This window comes from Phaethon aethereus (assembly GCF_964289735.1).
Source record: "Phaethon aethereus genome assembly, chromosome: 2".
NCBI classification, from domain to species: Eukaryota; Metazoa; Chordata; class Aves; order Phaethontiformes; family Phaethontidae; genus Phaethon; species Phaethon aethereus.
The window spans coordinates 147,960,427-147,982,941 of NC_138582.1; the positions used below are offsets into that span (position 1 = coordinate 147,960,427).

At 43.0% G+C, this 22,515-nt stretch overlaps 1 protein-coding gene across 1 annotated transcript in view; it reads right to left on the minus strand.

The window, feature by feature from the left end:
- The window catches only part of FAM171A1 (family with sequence similarity 171 member A1), a gene marked incomplete at its 5' end in the record, with an annotated part of 92,031 nt that extends 69,808 nt beyond the window's left edge, over positions 1-22,223 (minus strand). The window contains one exon of the mRNA XM_082015227.1: positions 22,130-22,223. Within this exon, the coding sequence (XP_081871353.1) occupies positions 22,130-22,223 (94 nt within the window). The remainder of the gene's footprint in view (positions 1-22,129) is intronic.
- Between the last annotated feature and the right edge of the window lie 292 nt (positions 22,224-22,515).

Here is a 22,515-nt window from a genome sequence, read left to right on the forward strand (position 1 = left end):
AAGAACCACAAAGGCAGAGTGTAACCTTGAGAGAAGCCCCCTGTGCCAGGCCATCCAGTGCCCGGGACACTGACTACAGAAGTCCCCGGCTCCATGCCCAGCACCCGAGATGGGGGAATTTCGAGTTACATATCCTACTCTTGCGCAGAGGCAGTGACAATAATCCCTACTATGCTCAGGAGCTCAAGCACCTGCTATTAACCAAAATCTTTTCCAAACTTCTTGAAGAAAGGCAGCAGGTCACATGGATTAACCTGAGGATGGCAGGGTCTGGCATTCAAACAACCAGCTCAATCAAAAAATCTTAAGAAATCTCCCTCCCCCCTCTTTTTTTTTTTTTTTTTTTTTGAGGGATAGACAGCTAAGAGTTTTGCAAGGACTGGGTGGGATGCAGTGTTAGGTGACAGAAAGCTGAAAGTCAAAAAAGAACGCAATGCCACACTCTGAAATGCTGATACAAACTATCATTTAAAATGATTTATGTGAGCAATCTGTACTAGAGGAAAACTAAGTTAATTATGCCATGAGAAAAAAAAGTGTGATTGAGCAAGTTCATCTGTAGTTCAAAAGCTAGGTAGCAACTAACATTATATAAACAAGAAATAAAGTTTAATAGTTCATTTATTATCTACAGTCATCACACACTGATGTTTAGATGATTATTCAGGGCCTGAAGCGCCTGTTTCCTCCTTTCTGGGAAAGGAGGAAAAATTGAATGTAATGGAGCTGTGCCAGGCGGCACAAACTGACATCAAGAGAATAAACACAGCCCCACGTGGCTTCACAAAGTTGCGAGCTCAGGCTAGCAACAGCAACCTTTTCTGTGATAGGTAAATAACATTCACTTCTGACTAGCCAAAAGAATAAGACTGCCTTTTGAATGGGATCAAATCCTGTTGTAACAGTTACTCACGATGGATACCAAAGGTGTTTGAAACAGTGTGATCACAAACATCAGTATCAGATGAAGATGCTCATAATCCAGCTGCCTAGCACCATCTCTCATCTGCGTATTATTACTCCTACAGCTGAAGGATTTGCAGAGCATTACTTCAGCACACATCATCTACATCAGTGCAAAAGCAGTCAGGCAGCAACTCCATCCACCAATACTGCTGACAGGTTTTTCGTGAAAAATCAATTGAAGATATCAAACTGTAGACTAACAATCTCTCACTAACTGCTGCAACTTCCAAAGCTCATTTTGCTAGATCTGGAAGTATTTAAACATATCTTAACTGTAAGGAGGAAACAGTATAAGGATTATGTGATAAAATTGCTTATCAAATAAAATATAGATGCCAACACATATGGCACTAAAAAACATACAAGCAGGGTACTACCACAACTCCCTGTAATATTAAATTCTACGTAGCCAGAGCTCTGGCTAGACAGGTGCAGTGTGAAAACATTGTCCTTGAGACATTTTAGATCACAGGCAACTGTTAAACATCCAAAATTTCTGGCAGTTCACCTTGTATCTTTACTGTTCATGTTTTAACAACAAATGCTATGAAAGCAATACAACTCCACTCAAAATAACCTGGCATACTGGCAACTTTTTGGTTCCGGTACGGAATTAATAATTTTGAGGAAACGTGCAAGGCTTGGTTTCCAAGACAGATATCGTCTACTGAATGAAGAATGAGTAAAAGTTTGATAATTTTTCAGGCACAAGAGTCTTTTCACCCTTTCTGGTCTTATCAGTAGCAGCACCCTCCAGCCAAGTTCAACCTGGAAAAAACAGCTTTGAACGTGACAATTATGCTAATACAATATGTCACAGTTTTTCCTCACTTCCTACTTTATTGTAAAGACGACAGAGCCAGGCTCTTCTCAGTGGTGCCCAGTGACAGGACCAGAGGCAATAGACACAAACAGAAACACAGGAGGTTCCCTCTGAACATCAGGGAACACTTTTTCACTGGGAGGGTGGCTGAGCACTGGCATGGGCTGCCCAAGGAGGTTGTGGAGTCTCCACCCTTGGAGATACTCAAAGGCTGTCTGGACACAATCCTGGGCCACTGGCTCTCTAGGTGGCCCTGCCTGAGCGGGCGCTTGGACCAGTTGACCTCCAGAGGTTCCTGCCGACCTCCACCATTCTGTGATTCTGTGATCCTAGCCCCGCCACTATTTCAATGCCTTCCTTTCCCCAACTTGATTGATGTTAGCCATCCTCCCCCCTCCCTTCAACTTTTCTCGATATCAATTCAACCAAATTAAAGTCAGAGCAATTGTACTGAAGTACGTACAAGCTGGAAAGCCAACTTTGAGACATGGATAAAGTCTTTATGCTTGCAAGCTTGTCTGCTGTTTTCCTATTTCACAAGCTGGTCTAAAATACTATCGTTCTAGGAAACAGGACCTCGTGCAAGCTACATTCATTTGGATAAGACTGGAATAGGAAAGTATGAGGGATTATCAGGTTCAGACTAGCCTAACATTGCAGTTCAGTTACCCAAATTCTCCTGAATACCAACTAGAGAGGAATTAATTGCTTTCTTTTCTGAACACTTGTGGCTCTGTACTCTAACTTAGAGTTTTCAGCATCTCTGTTGGCAGTGATCCCAGCTGTCCAATCTTTAGTTTGTAGAATTAAAAATAATAAAAAAACCCCAACCAACAACCAAAAAAGCAAACAAACATGAGGGCATTTGTACAACCGCTACTTTCACTGAACTCAACCAGATGGATCAGGCTGCTGGGTCACTCATAAGCATGACTTCACCATTTTAGTTGCTGTTGCAGATAAAAAGTATTGAAAATTTTGCACTGGATAGTACAATATTACTAATAATATTACTGATAACAGTGAAATGAAACATCCTTCGATTCACAGGTGGTAGAATCAAGCAGAACTCTGTTTTAAGATGAGGTAAATCAGAGTCGAGAAGAGCTCACATGGCACCTGCTATAGAGATGACAATCCAGTCTGCTCCAGTCCCATATTCCTACACTTTCATCAGGTTCACGATTCATATTAAAAACTGTGTTCCAAACACATTTAGGCAAGACACAGAAGTTAACATATTGCTGCACTTCATTACCTCTCCCCGTCTACAAAGAGAGCTGTGGTCACATCTTGCATACCACCTGTAATTTCTGCAGTAATACATTTGCAGACAGGATGGCAGAAGGGCCATTTGGTATGATCCACAACATAACACTAAGGAATTTCACCTAGTCCCCGCTTCTGTTCTGCAAACAAGCACCAACTGCAACCACGCAGATCAAGCTACTCACTCCGAAAACAATATACAACCATTTTGCACACCAAAAAGGAGAAATAAGACAGCCTCCCTTTACTTTCAGCTAGCAAATATTTGCTTTCCATGTTCTGCAGGTAAAAACCATCCTTCTCCAGGTCAAAAGCAAAGGAGACAAGGTAGACCTATTAGACCAAAGAATTGTGAGGAAAAAAAAAGTTAAAAAAAAAAAAAAAAATCAGTAATCCAAAAATCAAGTACAGGCTATTGCTGGTGCCTATAATAGCTTTCAGAAAGTCAAATAAACACAGATTACTAGCAAGGAAATCTGAAGTTTATGTAATACACAAAATCTTGAGACTATTACCAAAAGTTATGAAGTGTTCCAAAGGCTACAAATGGCCCCTGAGGAAATAATTCTAAAATAATAATAATAAAAAATTAACCAGAAATCACAAATTGCATTTATTCTGGCATAAGACCTGTATATTTCTTGGAATTAAATATCTGTCCTTTTATTAAAAACATCCATGTCTGTTCATGCTGTGTTTAAAACATGAACAGAAGACATTTGCTAGATTAACACCCTTGCTATCATGTTTTAACTCTTTAAAGAATCACACAATAAAAAGTTAGCATCTGATTCTCATCAGTTCACAATGCAGTCTGAATTTTTTTTTTTTCATTAAAAAATATTAACTTTATTCCTCACTCATAATATAAACCAAGACAGAAAGTGAAGAGTTAAAGCTGTTTGGCAGCTGTTACTTTAAACTCCTTTGGGTTTTATAATTTGTAGAGCATGTCAGTTCCTCCACCCTGGAATTTTTTTTTAAACACTCAAGCAGAGGAATGTCACAGCACGATCATCTGCCATCAGTACATAGAGATATGACACAGCAGAGGACCTCCTCCTCCAAATCTGTCACTTGTAATAAATTATGGTGTAGCCAGGAGCTGACTGAGACCAGACAGAGAAATCAAAATTAAAAGAGTATGTAGAATAGGACATGACCTATATAGAAGTGATGGGTAAGGCTGAAGACAGCAGTATGATTTCTTAGAGAGAGAAGACATGCAGAGAGGAAGGACAAGGACAGAGGCACATGGCACTCTACAGTAAAAGGGACAAACAAGAGTAAAAAAATCTTTAGCACTCTTATTAAAAAGGAGTAGTTTGAGGTGGTATTCAAGCACACACCACACCAATTTCTTTTTAGAGGGCTCAGAAAGTAAAGACCACCGTATAGGACTAAAACCTAGCCACAGTTAAATCAGAGCAGAAACGAGGTCCGCATTGCAAAGGCCAAGCACCACACAGCAATCAGAGACTGACTTTGAAGAAAATACCTAGGACAGAAGCTTTTGCCCAACTGATTAAGAAACATAAATGATTATGTTTACAATTCTTCAAATAAATGCCCTTCTTCCCCAGAAGGTCCTCTTTTCTGCACCTATGGAGAAAGGCTATTCCATCACACAAATGTCATGTATCACTACATCAAGCCCCTATATCTGAACAATACAAACCCTCTTAAAGCAGAGAGATGCAACGCTGATAGAGAAGCCAACATTTAAGACAGATAAACTGCTACCCCATCATTTCATAACCTTGCAACAAATTTAGTCCCTCAAAGTATTCACTTCCATCAATCCCAAGCTGTCAGCGAGAACTAATGAGCAGTAAACTACCCTCCGGCTCCTAGGCAGTACTGCGGGATAGTAGCTCTGACACAGTCCTGAGCATGTCAGCCCTTGGCAAGTAACGGTGAACACATTCTTCTCTTACCGGTTTAGAACATGCAGCCAAAGCCAGTAAGACACAAATGGGTACCTTTCAATGTATCCTCTTCCATTTTGTTTACTTCTTCCAATTACTTACATTTTCACATGAACCTTGTTCCCGTTTCTACGTTAATTGCCTTTCCCTACCACATAGCTTACAGCATTAGAAGGGGTCACCAAGCAGAACTTCTGCTATTTAGCTCCCCAGCAATGGAAAAAAGTAAAAACTTGACAGGTTACAGCCCAGCAGAACCCCAGCCACAAGCTGGGGCCCTCACATACTTCTGCTATTTACAGATGTATAATAGCCATGCAAGAAGTTACAGCGGTGGTCCACAGTGCAAGTCCAGCATCCTGCAAGTATTAAGAGCAAAACAATCAGACATTTGTTCCAAGCTCATGCAGCAAGATAAAAACAACTGCACAGCAGCCACCGTTCTTCTGCACAGATGCCAATAAGATGATTTTATTTCTTCGTTTCCCCCAATGAGTTCACAAAATGACTGTAAGAATCATCCTTTTCTTTTCATTTTTGCACAGATCCATATAATCTGGATGCAGAGTTACTCAAAAAGAAGCAGCAGTGGAGCTGGGATGGGTGTGAAGAACAGGAGCACCGCCTGCTCACTGCTGTATATTCTGCCACACCAGCCCACGCCAAACAAGCTGCCGTTTAGGATCTTCAGTTGGCAGAAAGCCAATACGACAGATCTTGCTATGTCTGGCTGCAATGTGTCAAAAAGAATACAAAGGACTGGCCAAAACCACAACAGTTAGTAGCCATGAGATACTGCCATGGCTGTCAAGCTAAACAAGTTTCTTTCAAGTAGGAAAAGCACACACAGAAATGCAGTGTTCTGGCTACAGCCCCATCTATGCACATCCCTGTGTGCTAGCAAAGGCCAGCGAAATGCATTATTCCACCTACACGTTCAGCATCTCTCTCCAGGAACCACTGAGCAATCAAATCCTTTTCAATCACTTCTAACAGGGATTAAGAAACTGGGAGGAGAACAAGACATAGGGATGAGACTATTACAGAAGCTGAAATGCAGCTGTATTTCAAGCAACTGGAAGGACAGACTGAAACATTGCCAAGTTGTCAGGGACAACTAACTCATGAGTAAACAAACACCCAGGTAATACAACTTTTAACACGCCCAGTTGGAAACACTGGTCAGAGGCAAGTTCAAGTGAAGCTGACCAAGCATAAAACTTCTCCAGAATTGTCATGAGGATGGACAGCCTCCAGCAACAAGAATCAGGAACCAACTAAGTCAGTCCTAACACAACTCCCTCATGAACTATTCATCTCCACACTTTGGCTTGACTGTGCTCCTTCCTTTAAAGGAATCATGGGAGCATGCTGAGAAGGACACATGTTCATCTTCTCTCAAAGTCAAGATGGTCATGAGTGTGTGAAGAAGTTGCTGGGCACTCCACCAAGGCCACTTCTACACCACAGCTACTGGCAACAGAAGTGCTCTTGTCAAAAGTGAGAAGTGTTGCAGAAGATTCAGCCACCAGACATATTCAGAAGAGATGGATCAGAGTGTTTACCAACTGTACAAAAAGATCAATGTAGAAGACACATTCCACATATTTAAGTAACATAATTTTATTTGATACTTTATATTTCTGATAAAGAAAAACAGCGTATCTGTTCCAAACAGGTATACTGAGAGTACAGCAGTAGTAAGAAAAGAAGGACCTACTATCGGTACCAAAGAGAAGCAGCTACTAGTACTAATTTTCACTGATGTAACTTGCAGAACAAGACATTATTCTGTCACTTTTGCCTGTATTAAAAATATCCATGAAATTCCTATTCTCTTGTTACAAGGTATTGTGGCTTTAATTGTGTGTCTTGGCTTACATCACGGTAATATCATCTTGGAAGTGTGATATTCCCCCCCCCCCCCCCTTTGGTCACAAAACATCAATACAGAATCACACAGGCTCTAACACAAAGCACTACTGGGTTGGGAAGAAGAAACAGAAAGACATGGAATTCACTGACTGTGGATAAATACAACCAATTCAACATCTGGTCAGTTTCTAGGGTATCTTAACTACCTCTGGAACCCTACATATATTAATGCAGATAAAAAGATATAAAGTAGGTCAGCTCTCCATTTGAATATATTTGCGTTTTTAGAAAGGATAATTTTTAATAGTATTAAAGGCACTATCACAGACTAAAAGGCTGAACTGTCTTGAGCTACTAGAATGACAGAAAAAAATTCTAAGTGATATAGGTTTATGTAAAAGATTTAAAAGTCTAATATTAAAATCTACTTTTTCTGAGAAAGTTGGAAATTTGTAAGAACTCCTAATAATAGTATGCAAATACCATGAAAACTGCAGAAAAAAAGACCAGAAGCCAGTCATGCTTAATTAGAGGCCTCAACAGATTGTTTAAAAATCTTGAACAAGGAAGTACACATACTCATACACTCAATTAATTCACATGCCTTCTATCTGCTAGCAAGGGTTTATTTCAAATCTATTGCCATGAACAAGAAAGAACAAACACATCTGTATACATTTGCAAGCCAAACCTGCTTTGAACAAAGCAAGTGAGTAGAAAAGATGACACAACTTCTGGTGTTATTGAAATAGCCACAGCAATCCAAGGACAAAATTGAAGCCAGCTATCCTGGATAACACATTAATTTCATAGAATAATGACCATTTACAAAGGCCAATCACTGTAAGTTGTTCAAAGTACAGAATATCATGCCATGAACACATAACTGAAAATGGTGGAAAATGCATTACAGTTTTACTACTGTGAGGTAAACTTTGATTCATACCATATGGCCTTACAAGACAAGCATGTGTGCACGTCTGCACATGTGTGCACAAACGCTAAGGTCTCCAACCCGCAATTGTATCCATCTCAATTTTCTAGCAGAAGGAGAGGAGGATTCCAGAACACTAAATTCATAGTTTTTCCAGAGTCATTCAGGAAAGCTAATCATACTGGCTCACTATTTTTGTCTCAGAAACCTAGTAATTAACACAAACTGAAATAAATTAAGGTGTGAAGATAATAGCTAGCATCAATATAATACCTAGTTATGTTTGTATTTGTTCTCTTTAAAAGGCTTAAAAAAAAACCCTAAAACCTAACAAAATCAACCACACTAGTATCTGAATAATTCATGGCAAGGAAAGGAATCAGCGGACATATCATTAAGTTCTTTTGTTCATCCCTATTCTGTTTAACGTGGTACAGAACACACAATATTTTTATTTCCCCCTCAGGCAAAGAGGTCCAGTGACTGCAATATATGGCTACCTCATAAAATCATAGGTTTAAAATAAAAAAACCCCAAATATTATACTAGAAGCACAGAGAACATTATTTACAAGTTCAATTAGTTATGGGCAAACTTCTCTGAAATCAACATTTATCTCCATTGCCTCACTCTGAATTAAAATAATTGCTTCTTATGGTATTTTCTGCACTGTAACTACAGACAAGTACTGACATTTTAACAGCACCTTGGATCTGAGATGTTTTATCCTCCTGCTGCTTAAGAACATGAAATGAGATTCTGATGTTACTAGCAACATGAAGCTTGCAAGTACGTTTGAAATACAGATTTGTTTACATGACTACTTTTGAAAATGTAGCTTGTCTTCTGGCAGACTGAAGTGAAGTTAAAAATTAAGCTCAAATCAATAGGGAAGGGAAGGTGAGGGAAAGAGCAAGAGGAAAAGGAAGCTTCTTAGAACTTGTGGCTGGAACCCATTCAAACTTCATTTCCTATATAGGAACTTCAACATGCCATCCTATCATCCTTATGCTTTTTCTTTTTGCCCTTCCGCCCGCCTCCCCCTTGCTTTCATTACAGATATATAAACACACACACTCAGAAACCAAGCCTGCCATCCATTCTGGGGATAAGTAGCTGTGTATCTACTTAGGAAAAAAAAAAAAAAATCCTCAAATTCGAACACCAGTGTAGCAGCTGGGGGCTGTCTGCCTTCCCAGGAGGCCGAAAGCAAGCCCAGACAGCTGGCACACCGCTGCGCTGCCCACTGCCGGGCAGCTTTCTGGCTCTACCCTTTACACTCATGCAAGCGTGACAAAGAAAAGCATGGAATGGCAAGACGAGGGTGACTAAATCTGAAAATTATTTCACAAGGGTCCAAGAAGAAACTGCCATGACTGAGTATCAGTAAATTCATTAAAAGCTCCCTCATCATTAAAGTAAAAAATGGCATGAATTAAGACTCAGCTCTTGTGTGGCCTTGGTTTACTTCCCAGCCCTGACCTAGACAGTGTGCCACCTCGGTCACTGCATTTCCTCTTTACTCCTGACCTTATCTTCTGCATAATAGAATTATCTTCCTCATCCTGTGACTAGAGTGTAAGCAATGAGTGTTTCTTCTCCAAGGAAGATACGCCCTTTTATTAATACTAACTTTTATTATACACTCATGTTGCTATAAGAGTAACTTAGAGATGCAACTCAGCAAGAGAAAGCGCTATTCTTTTTGGCAAATGTCTGCATCCTCTTCAAAGACTTTGGGCTGTTCAAAGCTCTTCTGAATTTTAACAAGATTTGGAGTAATGAAGGCTGGACTTTACTATCTCCAAAGACACACCAGAAAGTAAGCAATGATCAGCCCTGCAGCCTGATACTGTCAGATACTATTTGCTTATAGCCAGCTCCCAGATGTCCATGCTCTTTCATGATGGACTATTTAGAGTGTATCCTTACTAGCTGTTAATCCATGTAGCAGTACACAGAATGGCATAAAGTAGCAGTAAGGCAAGGAAATTTCTGCCCCACATCAGCATCATGGTCAGGAAACACTGCTGTGCATTCACTCTTCCTACAATTCAATATATACCTTCTTGGAAATGCTAAAATCACCATAGTTTTGTAAGGCGCAGGCATGCATATTAAATTATGCCTGGACTGAAGAAACCCCTGAGAGTTTAGCCGTAAGAATTTGAGCTTTAATATTTTCCACCATGCAATTAGACTAGGAGTAAGGGAAGATAACACTTGATCATTCTGAGTGGCTAACTGATGCAAGACTTAATACTTGAATGCATCAGATATTAAAAAGCATCTTTGTTTATGTGCAATTATCCACAATAAAGATTCTCTACTGGTCTGAAGCAATCTACAGGGCTATCACTTATTTATAAATAAGTCTGCTCTTGAGAGCTTGTATACACTCTTTTTTGATTTTTCTTCAGCACGTAAGAATTGCTGAAGGTATGGAGTATTCACTTAAAAGCATGCATTAACTTGCACATAGGAGTAACTATTGCCTTTCCAGGGCACCACCACAAAAACTGCTCTACTCTCCGCTACCTAGCCCCTCACCCCTCAAAACCCAAGGATTTTTTTCTGAGCAGAAAGTTAGCTTGTGACATGACACTGCTTTGATCCCCTTTCTAATGACAACATCTGCTGAGAGGGCTCACTCAGCTCTTTTGGCAACAATAGTAAATCATGCTTAAAAAAAAAAAAAAGGAGCATGTTAATGAAAGATTAACTACATACTCACAGGTAAAATTACTAATTAAAACAAGATCTCCAGCAAGATTTTGAACATAGCTAAAGAGTGCCAAGTAGTTTTTGCTGAGGTAAATCTTCACAGAGCATACAGCTATTCATATCTGATCTAAAGAAGGAAGTCCTTATCTAATCAAATGTCTGGAAAAACTAATAGTTTTCAACATGAATTTTAGTACATCAGGTTCTCTTCCTTCAAAACTTAAAGTACTTTTACTAGTTTAATATTCCAAAGCCTGCTACAGTTATAACTCAATAGCTTGCAGCAACAAGTAAACTTGAAATTCATCCCATTAGAAGCTCTTGCTTCTACTTCTTCAGGATGCTTGAAGCAAGCTTATTTTTAATTTTCATGTAGACTGCAAACAACAATATTTACATCGAGTAAGTTTAATGCCATAGTTCCCTCTAAAAAGTTTTTGCTAGCAGTATATTAAAAGAATGAAATAACTACCCTGTAAGAACAAAGGGAATTTTAACTTTTTAAGAAAACTAGTTTCTTCATATTAAAGTTTTAATAGTAGGGAAAAAAGTAACAGTCCCCACACACAGGCACCCTGCAAAAAAACCAAAAATACAGCTCTCATTTCAAACATCTGTGTTTCTGGCTCCTGTAAATCATACATCATGAACCTAGAGACTGCCTCAAACTTAAGTTATTTGCCAGGACCTCAACTGCAGCACCACACGCTGAAATAAGCTGAGTTGCAAGAATACTCTGGGTACTAGCAGTGAAGCTAAAAGAGCAAGTATATTGCTGTGCTTCACTGTGTCTGTCAACATTATTACCACAAGTAGCCTTTTAATCTACTGTAATATTTGTCCAGGTCAGCATGCTACTCAGCAGGTTTCAGAACTTGCCAGGAGCACAATTCAGAGGGAAGCAAAGAGAGAGCAACTGTTGCTCCCATCTTGAGCCGATGCCACCCATTCTGCAAACACAATGCGGCGCCTGGACAAGTTTTTCGCCCTGCTGCCCAGCGCCATGTTCCTGCCCTCAGCCACCTCACCCCCTGCAGACCATCAGTCCTGTCTCCAGAGCTCCTGGACCTATTTATTTCCCCAGCAATGCTTGCCCAACTCAAACAGAAACAAGAAACGGCCATGAACACTCCCTAGCAGACTTTCCTGCTGGGCTGCAGCAAAAGCACTCTAAGCCTTTCAAGACATGAGGGGCAACACAGGGACAGAAGGAGGAAGAGTAGGATAAGGAGTGAAAACTTCTTCTAGATTAGGATGTCTGCTGAGATAGGAGACATCAGTGCAGAAATGCAGTAACTAAGGAAAGCAAAGCAATTATCTGGAGGAAAGTGGGAATCGCTCTGGCTGACAGACAGTTCAGAGAGGAGTGACCAGATGCTATCAGGCACCATGTGCTAATCATGCCAAATCAGACATTCACAGCCAGCTGACAAACCTTACTCCAGCAGAATGCTGTCCTGGTTTCAGCCAGGATAGAGTTAATTTTCTTCACAGAAGCTAGTGTGAGGCTGTGTTTTGGATCTGGGATGAGAAAATGTTGATAAGGTGCTGATGTTTTGAGTTGTTGCTAAGTAGTCAAGGACAGTCCAGCTTCTCATACTTGCCTGCTAGCAAGAAGGCTGGGGGTGCACGGGGAGCTGGGAGGGGACACAGCCAGGACAGCTGACCCAGGCTGACCAAAGGGATATTCCATACCATATGACATCATGCTCAGTATATAAAGCTGGGACAAAGAAGAAGGAGAGGGTGGAAGGACGTTCAGAGTGATGGTGTCTGTCTTCCCAAGAAACGATCACGCGTGATGGAGCCCTGCTTCCCTGGAGATGGCTGAACCCCTGCCTGCCCATGGGGAGTGGTGAATGGATTCCTTGCTTTGCTTTGCTTGCATGTGCGGCTTTTTGCTTTACCTATTAAACTGTCTTTATCTCAAACCATGAGTTTCCTCACTTTTACTCTTCTGATTCTCTTCCCTGTCCCACCGTGGGGGAGTGAGCGAGCGGCTCCGTGGGGCTTAGTTGCCGCTGGGGCTAATCCACGACAAATGCAATGCAGAGTGCCCAGGACTGCCCTCCGCGTTCCTTTGGTGTTTAAACAGGCCAAAGTGCACCATTTCCTCCCAAGCCATTTGGAACATCCAGACAGCAAAGATTACTTGAGTACTAACTCACCTGTTACCCTACAACTGGGAGAAACACCCATGAGCACTACCTCTGACAGTTCACTTGAGCTGAAACTGTGGCTGAAGATCTGTTTAAACTACCATGCAGGGTACAAACTGGAGTACCTGAGGCAGGGCAAAAGCCTGTCCTGATGGAGGCAGAGACAGTTGCAGCTGAAAGCATCTCAAATCACCTAGCAGCACAAGCCAGCACCTAGGTCCAGATCTGCCAGTATTCACTGCTCTACTGCAGTTTTTTCCATCTACTGGAGGCAAATTAGTTTTCAAGAAATTCTTTATGCTTTTTCTTTGAGCAACGGAGTAGTATTACATTTTCAGACAATAGTCATCTCCTTTGAGCAGCAACTTTTTAAACAGTTAACTTGCTAAACAACATCTTATGTTGTAGTTCTACAAACAATTTAATCCTGCACCAAGTGGCACTGCTGCCATGAAGACCTTGTTTTCCCTTATCACCTCCTCTCAGCCCCTTCCTCTGCACCAGCAACAGCATTTGTGTAATTCCAGATGAATCCACCTGGGGAAGTGATCCAGGTGAAGACTGAACTGATGTATACAGGAGTTTTCACCTGGATAACTTCCTCAATCTGGTTTAGTACATTGCTACAAAAATGCCAGTAAGAGAAAACAGACAAAGGTGGGAGTAACAATGCAGCTTAATGCAGAATAAATCAACTCTTGGAATACAAAGCTAATTAAGAACATGGAAAAAACATGTAGACAAGCCCAAACACCTCTGCAAGCTTCCCTACTTGTTTCTAAACCTTTCTTTTTGTTTATTTACTCTTGGGAGTGAAACACTTAGGCTCATAAGCATAACACTACAAAGACAAATGGTTTAGAAATGTAAATAGACAGTAATTCTTCTTTGAGTCTTGAGAAATGCAAGATAACAGGGACAGGTAATCCAAGAATGTGTGTTCCTTCACATAGCTTATTACATGGTATATATTCAATAGCTCTAAGGCTGAGACAGAGGGCAACACCATGCTGGTGAAACTTCCAGCTACAATATCTGAGGAAACTTCCAGCTACAATTCATCTCACTACATGGAAGTACAAACAGCATTGTCTAGGCTGCCATGCTAGCCAGTGGAGATCTGTGCAGCGTGATTCATCTGGCCAAATGTGCTTACTCCAGGTAACAGGAATGACACTCGGTTCCATTAGCTGAAACTATTAGATCTTCGTGTCTGTAAAAGGACTGTGGATGACTAGCTAAGATGTAGACACTTGCAGACCACAGATACCTGTTAGGTGAGATGTCTCCTACCCTGGATGACAACTGCAGATCCCTTACGTGACAAGTCTTACATTCACGTATCAAGTACAGACTGAGATGAGATGTTTGGATCTTAACCTTTCACTTTGCACAACTGTTTACAGTATGGTGGAAAGCAAGAGGGCTGGACAAAACTGCTGATACATTAACTTCCTCTCAGCAGCAGTCCAAATACAGCATTTATCTTCATTTGTTGTTGCATTATTATAAAGCAAGTCTCACATCATTTGAGAAATACTTGTTGCTGTATTGGTATACGCCCTTGCTTATAAAGAATGAAAGATACCATTTTTTCAGTAATGACAATCACAAAGATGGGATGAAACAAGAGGGAGCTCCCAACACTGCTATCACCCCTGCTAATTACTTCACAAAGAATAAAGGCCTCTGCTTTCATTAACAAAGCAGGAGTACCTTTTATGCCCCTTATTTATCTCAGCATTTACTGACTGTGAAGGTAAGCTCCCCTTTACTGTTAAACATTGCTGTTGCATTACTCACACCTACCACACAGTGCAGTAGTTCTCAGCACTTTCACAGCTAGAACCTAAGAAACTGGAAGCATTTTGCATCTTACTGGATTCAGCTCCTTCTTTGCCCCCAAGCCAAAAGGATGCTGCTACTTCCTTCCCCTTGGCTTCCCTCCGTGCCCCATTTCCTCCCTGCTAACTGCAGTTGCTGCTGTGTCTCCTCAAAGCCTGGCTCCCGCAGGGCAGGGGCTGAGGGTGGCCCCTGCAAGAGTCACCCCAAGTGCAGCAAGGCTTATGTGGGGTCCCTTCAACTGTTGTGTGCTCTTGCCTCCCAGTCTGAAGAACAACCATTACAGCAGTGTAGCAGCTTTTTCCATGGTGCAGGTTCCTACTCACAGCGACAGGGAGGTTTCACCTCCTGGTGCACGCGAGGTGTACAGATAACAATTTCACTCCCTAGTATGTCTCCACAGTATGGCACAGGCAGCGACAGCTTACAGAACTGCAAAAACTAGGAACAGGAACAATTAAAAGACAGTTTTGGTGTTGGATTTCCAGGGACTTTTGTGCAGTCTACTTCTATTCAAAACACATTTTATATCCACAGCAGTTCTATTTAAATCACAGAATCACAAGGTTGGAAAGGACCTTTAAGATCATCAAGTCCAACCATTAATCCAGCACCACCATGTCCCCTAAACCATGTCCTGAAGCGCCACATCCACACGTTTTTTGAACACTTCCAGAGATGGCGACTCCACCACCTCCCTGGGCAGCCTGTTCCAATGCCTGACCACCCTCTCAGTGAAGAAATTTTTCCTAATATCCAATCTAAACCTCCCCTGGCGCAACTTGAGGCCATTTCCTCTTGTCCTATCACTAGTTACTTGGGAGAAGAGACCAACACCCTCGTCGCCACAACCCCCTTTCAGGTAGTTGTAGAGAGCGATAAGGTCTCCTCTCAGCCTCTTCTTCTCCAGACTAAACAACCCCAGTTCCCTCAGCCACTCCTCATAAGACTTGTGCTCCAGACCCCTCACCAGCTTCATTGCCCTTCTCTGGACACGCTCCAGCACCTCATCATCCTTCTTGTAGTGAGGGGCCCAAAACTGAACACAGGATTCAAGGTGCGGCCTCACCAGTGCCGAGTACAGGGGCACAATCATTTCCCTACTCCTGCTGGCCACACTATTCCTGATACAGGCCAGGATGCTGTTGGCCTTCTTGGCCACCTGGGCACACTGCCGGCTCATGTTCAGCCGGCTGTCAACCAGCACCCCCAGGTCCCTTTCCGCCGGGCTGCTCTCCAGCCACTCCTCCCCAAGCCTGTAGCATTGCATGGGGTTGTTGTGGCCAAAGTGCAGGACCCTGCACTTGGCCTCATTAAACCTCATACAGTTGGCCTCTGCCCATCGATCCAGCCTGTCCAGATCCCTCTGCAGAGCCCTCCAATATACCTAATCCCCCAAGTAGCTGGTGAGGGAGCCAAATTTACAGACTATGCTGTACATAAGTGAATTTTTCCTTCAGACCATCTCAAGATATGTTGCTCTTCAGGTTATCAAAAAAGTGACACGGGTATATCTCAGACAGAACACTGGCATTTTACATTAAATGAAAACATAGCTCTGTGTTGAAATATACTTAAATACTACTTTCAAGGGCCTGCACTCACCAATATGTCTAAAATATTAAGACAGAATCATGTTTAAGTGAAAGATTCAATACACTTATCAAAAGCAACAAGAAATTACAGTATGTTCACATTCTTATGGTTCTGTATTAACAAATATATACATACCTGGTTTCCAATAAAACTAAAGATAGCGTTTGTAAAAAGCATGTGTATAATGCTTATTACCCATGCACAACAAACTAGTTATTACATTAACTGAAAACTTAATGTAAACCAGCTTACAGGAAAATGTTTCTGGAATTTCTGAAGAAAAAAAAAAAAGCAGCACTCAGTTCTCTTTGGTATTTCCCAAAACACTTTAGTGTATATTATTAGTGTGTATTATATTTAGCATTATTAAGCTCATTTGGTCTAGTAAATACAAGCATCTATGCAGGCTTCTTGCCTCCCTTAACTGTGCTATGACAGGTAAATGGTACAACCTGTGGGAGAGGGAGAATACCGACAGACCAGTTCTCTCAAAAGTTGCCTTTCTTCATATCTAAAGGCAGAATTCATATACACTGGAGCAAAGGAAAATTAATCCTACAAAAAATGCAGCCTGCATAAGGTAATCAGTGCATAAGGTAGTAGAAATACTGAAAGTGTATACTGTTTTCAAGTTGCAGATATTTTGGACATTATTCCTTTGTCTGACTGGAAAAATAAGTATCTCCCTGAATTATAAGCTCAGGGTACCTGACACAATTGTATTGACCAAATGTACTAGAGTAATTTAAGGTATGTGGAAAAGAAGCATCATTCCCAACCATACTGCTATTTGACAGCCAAACTTCAAGCAAGGCTGTTAAGAAATGCCGTTAAAGCTGAACCACCAAGCTGCCAGGTACTGTGCATACTTACACTGACATGACCTATGCATGGAGTCTCGTTGCCATGCATTTTCCTCTCAGTTTTCTTCACACACCAAGACTGTGTGTAGTCATTGCCCACAGAAGACAAGAGTAAAAAACTAATTTGAGGTTTGTACTAACAAGAGGCAGAGTGACATTTCTGCTCCTCAATGCACCAAAACCACTGGAGTTTTTTTAAGTTTTTCAACAAGCCCAAAAGCACAATCCTTCTTCCTTCGCAGCACACAAGTACATATACCTAGGCTTCTGTTAAATTAACAGGCATATGGTAAAATTTCATTTCATTGCTACCAGAAACCTCTCCTGTAGAAAGTGGACTGTTATTTGAAACCATTCAATTGTCCAGAAGTTGGCACAGAAAGTAGCCATCCCTAAAAATTTCATGAACCAGGTTCTAGTCTCAAGTAGTAAGAGGTGTCGGTGTGAGGTTTAAAGGAAAAAAAAAAAAAAAGACAAAAGGGGGCAGGGGGAAGAGAAGTTTGTTTTAACCTGTGTGTTAGGTAACACACAGCAATTAACACCATCTCAAAACACAAGCAGACAAATGACCACAGGGAAAGCCAGCAAGTGAATTTGCTGTTATTTGACAAGTGCATATACACATATTTAAGGTAAGTTAAATCACTTAACTGCAAGGTATTACAAACCAAGAGGGTGAATGCAAATGTTTATCAGAAAAATGCTCTAGTTTTAAATCCTTAGCTCCCCTAGGTAACTTGTTCATTTAGCCCTGCTCTGGACTGAGAGAGAAATCAGTTACTAGGCATTTGCAGGCATTAGTAGTTTAAGGTAAACAAGAAAAAATAACCAATATAGTGTTTACCTGGATCTGATAACCGATAACACCAACAAATACCAAATCCTCATTAAGATGTTACAATACGATCTAGTACTAAGTAAACAATTTGTTCCTCCACTAAAATAAAACAGCATCTTTTGTACTGCTTTAAAGCAATTTAGCATCTATTCTTATGAGTCCATTTGTGATTCAAATGAAAAAAATGTTTACGTTTGAAGAACGTTAGTGATTTGCAGCTGACTGAGAAAGGACGGTGTGGCAGTGCAAGATGAAAAAAAGAAAGACTATTTCTGCATCATCTAAACTTTATCCATCATCATAGCTAAAACTGCAAGCTTGAGATAACTCGCTTAAAAAAAAAAAACAACAAAAAAGCCAAGAACTTGAGGCTCTCCTCACAGCTGTTACTGTGCTATCCAGAAAAGAAGCTTTTACAAAATGTCCAGCTGAAACGGTTGTGAAATTAGCTTTCAAAATGTGAGGTAATGTAATGGCTGTTTGCAGGCAGGCAAAACCAAACAGCAGCACTCGAGCATCAGTCCCCCATCCTTCAGGCACACAGAGGGAAAACATACTGCAGATTCTGACCAAGCAGCAACAGCTGAAGTTTTATTCACTATCACACCAGGGGAAGGAAAAAAAAGAAGTCTTCCTGACCTCATCCTGGGATTATGAAGGTGGGATATCCTCAGCATATTCATCTACCAGTAGATTAGTCCTTGTGCTGGGTGCTATTTATTGCTCAAATATGCTATTTTATTATTCATAACTTCTTAGTTCTGAACAACTAATGACATATGAAGATGAATGAAGACATGAATCAAAACCAATACCCACTGCAGTAGACAATAGCCATACTGGACTTCCGCAATACAGCATAACATTCTAGGCTTTCTCTTAAAAGAGCCTCCCTAGCATCTATGAATCTTCTAGCCTCCCTAGCGTCATAATCTTCTATCATTAAGCAAAGTTTAGAGATCACAGAGAAATTTAACCCTTTCTCCGATTACACTGATTTTGCTTACATTTTCCCTGGGTTAGTGTCACCCCTTCATATAACTCAAACTCTCGCTTTGCCAAGGCTCTCTAAAGCTTAAAAGGCATCTGTTCATGTGAAAAGAACTCACTGCACATTTTGTATGTACTCCTCAGACAAATTGCCAATTCCCAACAGAAATGCAGCTTAAGTCTTGGAGTTTTTCTTTTTTATTAAAATTTCTACACATTAATTTCAGCATTCAAACCAATTTAAGTTGTGGAATACCTGACAGAACAATTAAAAACAAAACCAAAACCCCAAACCCCATTAGTTTAGTCCTCATTTGAAACACTTGTCAGGTTGTAAGTATTTGAGAGAAGTTAAAGAGGCAAAGCCTTACCAGTCTTTAAATGTACCTTCATGGACTTCTAACAACCTCACTGCTGGGGCTCTAAGCATCAACACTGACAAAAATGAACTGCTCATCTGTGTGTATTTTACCATATTAAAAAAAAAAAAAATTGAGGAAACTCTCCCAGTTACTGAAACTTGCAGGGTAACTTTGTGACCTTCAGAGGCCACAACATATCTGCATAATGAATCAAGTAAGGTAACAGTGTACCAAAGTCATCCAATTTTCTAAATAGGGTGCTAAATGTAGCACTTAATTACCAGTACTTTTCATATTCACAAATTATGTAAGCAGTGTGGCCAAGCAGAATTTGAAACTGGGACCGTCTAAACATATGGCTGTGAGCAGCGAAAGACAGAAATCCTTAATGCAAAGCATCACTCCTTATCCCTTCCTTAACCAGAATACCAACTACAAATCCCACCCTCAAGTAGCTCCAAATCCAAGACCTATTTATTTGGTCTGTTAACACAGGCATGAAAGTTCTTAACCGAGTCTCATCTAATCTGTCCTACCACAAGGAGGCCTCTCCACCCTAGTCTCTTGTAACCTGTCCAATAATCAATATTGCAGCTGAAGTAATTACTCCCTGATCACATCCTCTGGCTTTTTCACCTCCACCTTTATTCCCATCCTTTGGTTTTTCACCTGTCTCCCAGGCACAAGGGGGAAGTCAGTCATCTGCAAACATCCCTGAACTTCGGCAATGGCTCTTCACCTGTAGCTACAACTATCACCACAGTGCTAAAAGGGCAGGAGGGAAAAACAGTTGGTTTAGGTTTTATAACCATTTATTACTTACTGTGCTCAGTATATAAACAACGAATGTGCCTGGTACTAAAACTCTTTTCCCCAGAAGATGTTCACACCTGATGATTGGTAATTTTTTCAAGGTTATAATCTAGCATCACATAAACTTTAAAAAAAAAGGCTCATGGTAAGTAGATGGTAACTAGTCAGCAGAATACCCTTCAATATGAGATCAGCTCTACATATCCACTTACCCATGTACATGTCCAAAAATTAAAGACCGGGCTCGTAATTAGACTTTGAAAAATGATGCTATCTATGAAAACTCAGATGTTCTTACCCAGAAGATAAAATTAAACCATTCTAATTTAGATAGAAATGTTCTCTACTCACTGACATAGCCGCTATTACTTAAATAATCAGCTGTTAGGCTTGATGTGGACGTAGCAGCTATAGAGACAAGTCTTTCCAGATACCATGAACTGAGCTTGACAATAGAAGGTGAGATCGACAGGGCAGTTGAAGGGGACCAATTTTGCCAATACCTCACCATTTTGATCACATATACAAAAGATTTTCCATATGACACAGAAGTTACAGTCGATTTTGATATTACCTTGGTATCTGAAGTGCTAGCTTCAAGGGGTAAACACAGTTCTGTTTTTCTGGCACGCTTATCAATAAACTCAGTATAGTCCCGAGATTACCAGCCCTTGACATATAGTTTAGTATTTCTTATTCCAGAACTGCTATTATTTTGTCCTTAAAGACAGAATATGACATCACATTTGACATCAGATTGCCTAGCGTGGTAGGTTTTGCTGCAAGATACGTTTTGAATGCTCTGTATGAGAGCACAAGCCCACCTAGATCTTACTTAGTATACTGCAACTACAACCACAAGAGTCCAGAAAGGTTACTTTTAACATTCTCCTTGTGGCAAGCATCGCTTGCTGATTCTTACCGACATGCAAGACAGGAAAGCTTAGAGGAAAGGGGACATATGCGTGGTGTACTTCCACCCCACCGCAGCAGGAAGGACGCTGCCAACCCACTGCCACGAAGACTAAGCCGGTGTACGGTCCCCCGTCGCAGATGTCACATTTAGCCACTTGACAACACACGCCACGAGGCTAATGTTGACCACAGGGGAGGACGCATTTCCTCCTAGCACGTCTCGTACCCTTAGATAGACAAGTTTTCCGCTTCCTAGCGCGGCTGTGGCCCTGGCAGGCGTGATGCTGCCGCGGGGTCCCTGCCGGAGGAGCTCGGCGGGAGGAGCCCGGCGGTTGGGCTGCCCTCCTGCCGCCAAACGCAAGGCCGAGGCGGCAAGCGGGGCACGGGGAAGCGTCTCCCCCCGCCGCGTTTCCACGCGGGGTGAGGGCAGGTGCAGCTTGCCACGGCGGGGACGCCTCGCCACGGCACCTGCGAGGAGCGAGGCAAAGCAGCCCCCGGCCCGGTCCAGGAGCTGCCCCCGGTGCCGGGGAGCCGCCGCGGCCTCCCGAGGGGCTCGGGTACTGCCCCACGGCGGCTTCTGCTCTGGGTCGAGCGAGGGCGGAGGACGGGCCTGCCCGTCCGGGGAAGAGCCTCACCCCGGCTGCCGAAGGGCGCAGCGGCCGCCCGGCGCCGTGACAGACCCCCGCCCGGCCGGCGGGCAGACCAGCGCGCCGAACAAAAGGCCCGGCCGAGGCCCAGAAACGTCCCGGGGCGGCGGGCTGAGCCGCGCCGCCAGCCCGGGGGGCGAACCCGCAGACCGGCGGCCCCGCACGGCCGGGGAACAGGGCCTGCGGCCGCCAGTGCCCCTCAGTCCGCCTCTCACCGCCGCGTCGGGCACGGCGCGGGGGGGACACAACCGGGGGAGAAGGACGCAATGCAACAGCTCCGGCGGCGCTGAGGGAGGGAGGGGGCAGCACAATGAGGCCAGCGGCAGCCCTTGCCCCTTCCGTTAACAAAAGCTCTCCAGCCCCGGGCTCGCACCCCCCGCCGAGCTGCCTTCGCCGCCCCGGGCCTGCGGCAGGGGCTCTGCAGCGGGCGGCGCCCCCGCTGCGCCCCGCAGCCGGCGGGAGCCGGGAGAGCTCCGGCATCGCACCCCCCCCCAGCACGGCCTCCCCCCAGGTTTGCCGCCGGCCACACAATGCAGCCCCCCGCCGCACAAAGCGGGCCGGTCCCGCCGCCCTTCCCGCACCGACCTTGAGCCGCCTCGGGCGCCCCTAAGGTCTTGGTCACCGCCTTCCACACGTTGCAGCCCAGCAGGCAGAGGAGAAGCGCCGCCGACCTGCTCATTTCCACCCGCTGCCGCCAGCCGCCGCCAGGGAGGGAATCGCCGCCGGAGCCGCTGCCCGGAGGAGGAGGAGGAGAAAGAGCCGCATCAGGGGCTGGCCCGCTCCGCGCCTCCCTCCATGTTGCCGTGCGCTGCCCCTCCTGCTTTCTCCGCCTGCTGCATTGTCGTCCCGCGCTGTCCCCCCGTCCGCGCGGGGGGAAGGAAAGGCGGGAGGGCTTCGCGGCCCCGGCTGCCTGGCTGGGTTTATTTTTTAATCCCCTCCTCGCCTTTAATTTTCCCCCCGGTCCCGCGGCA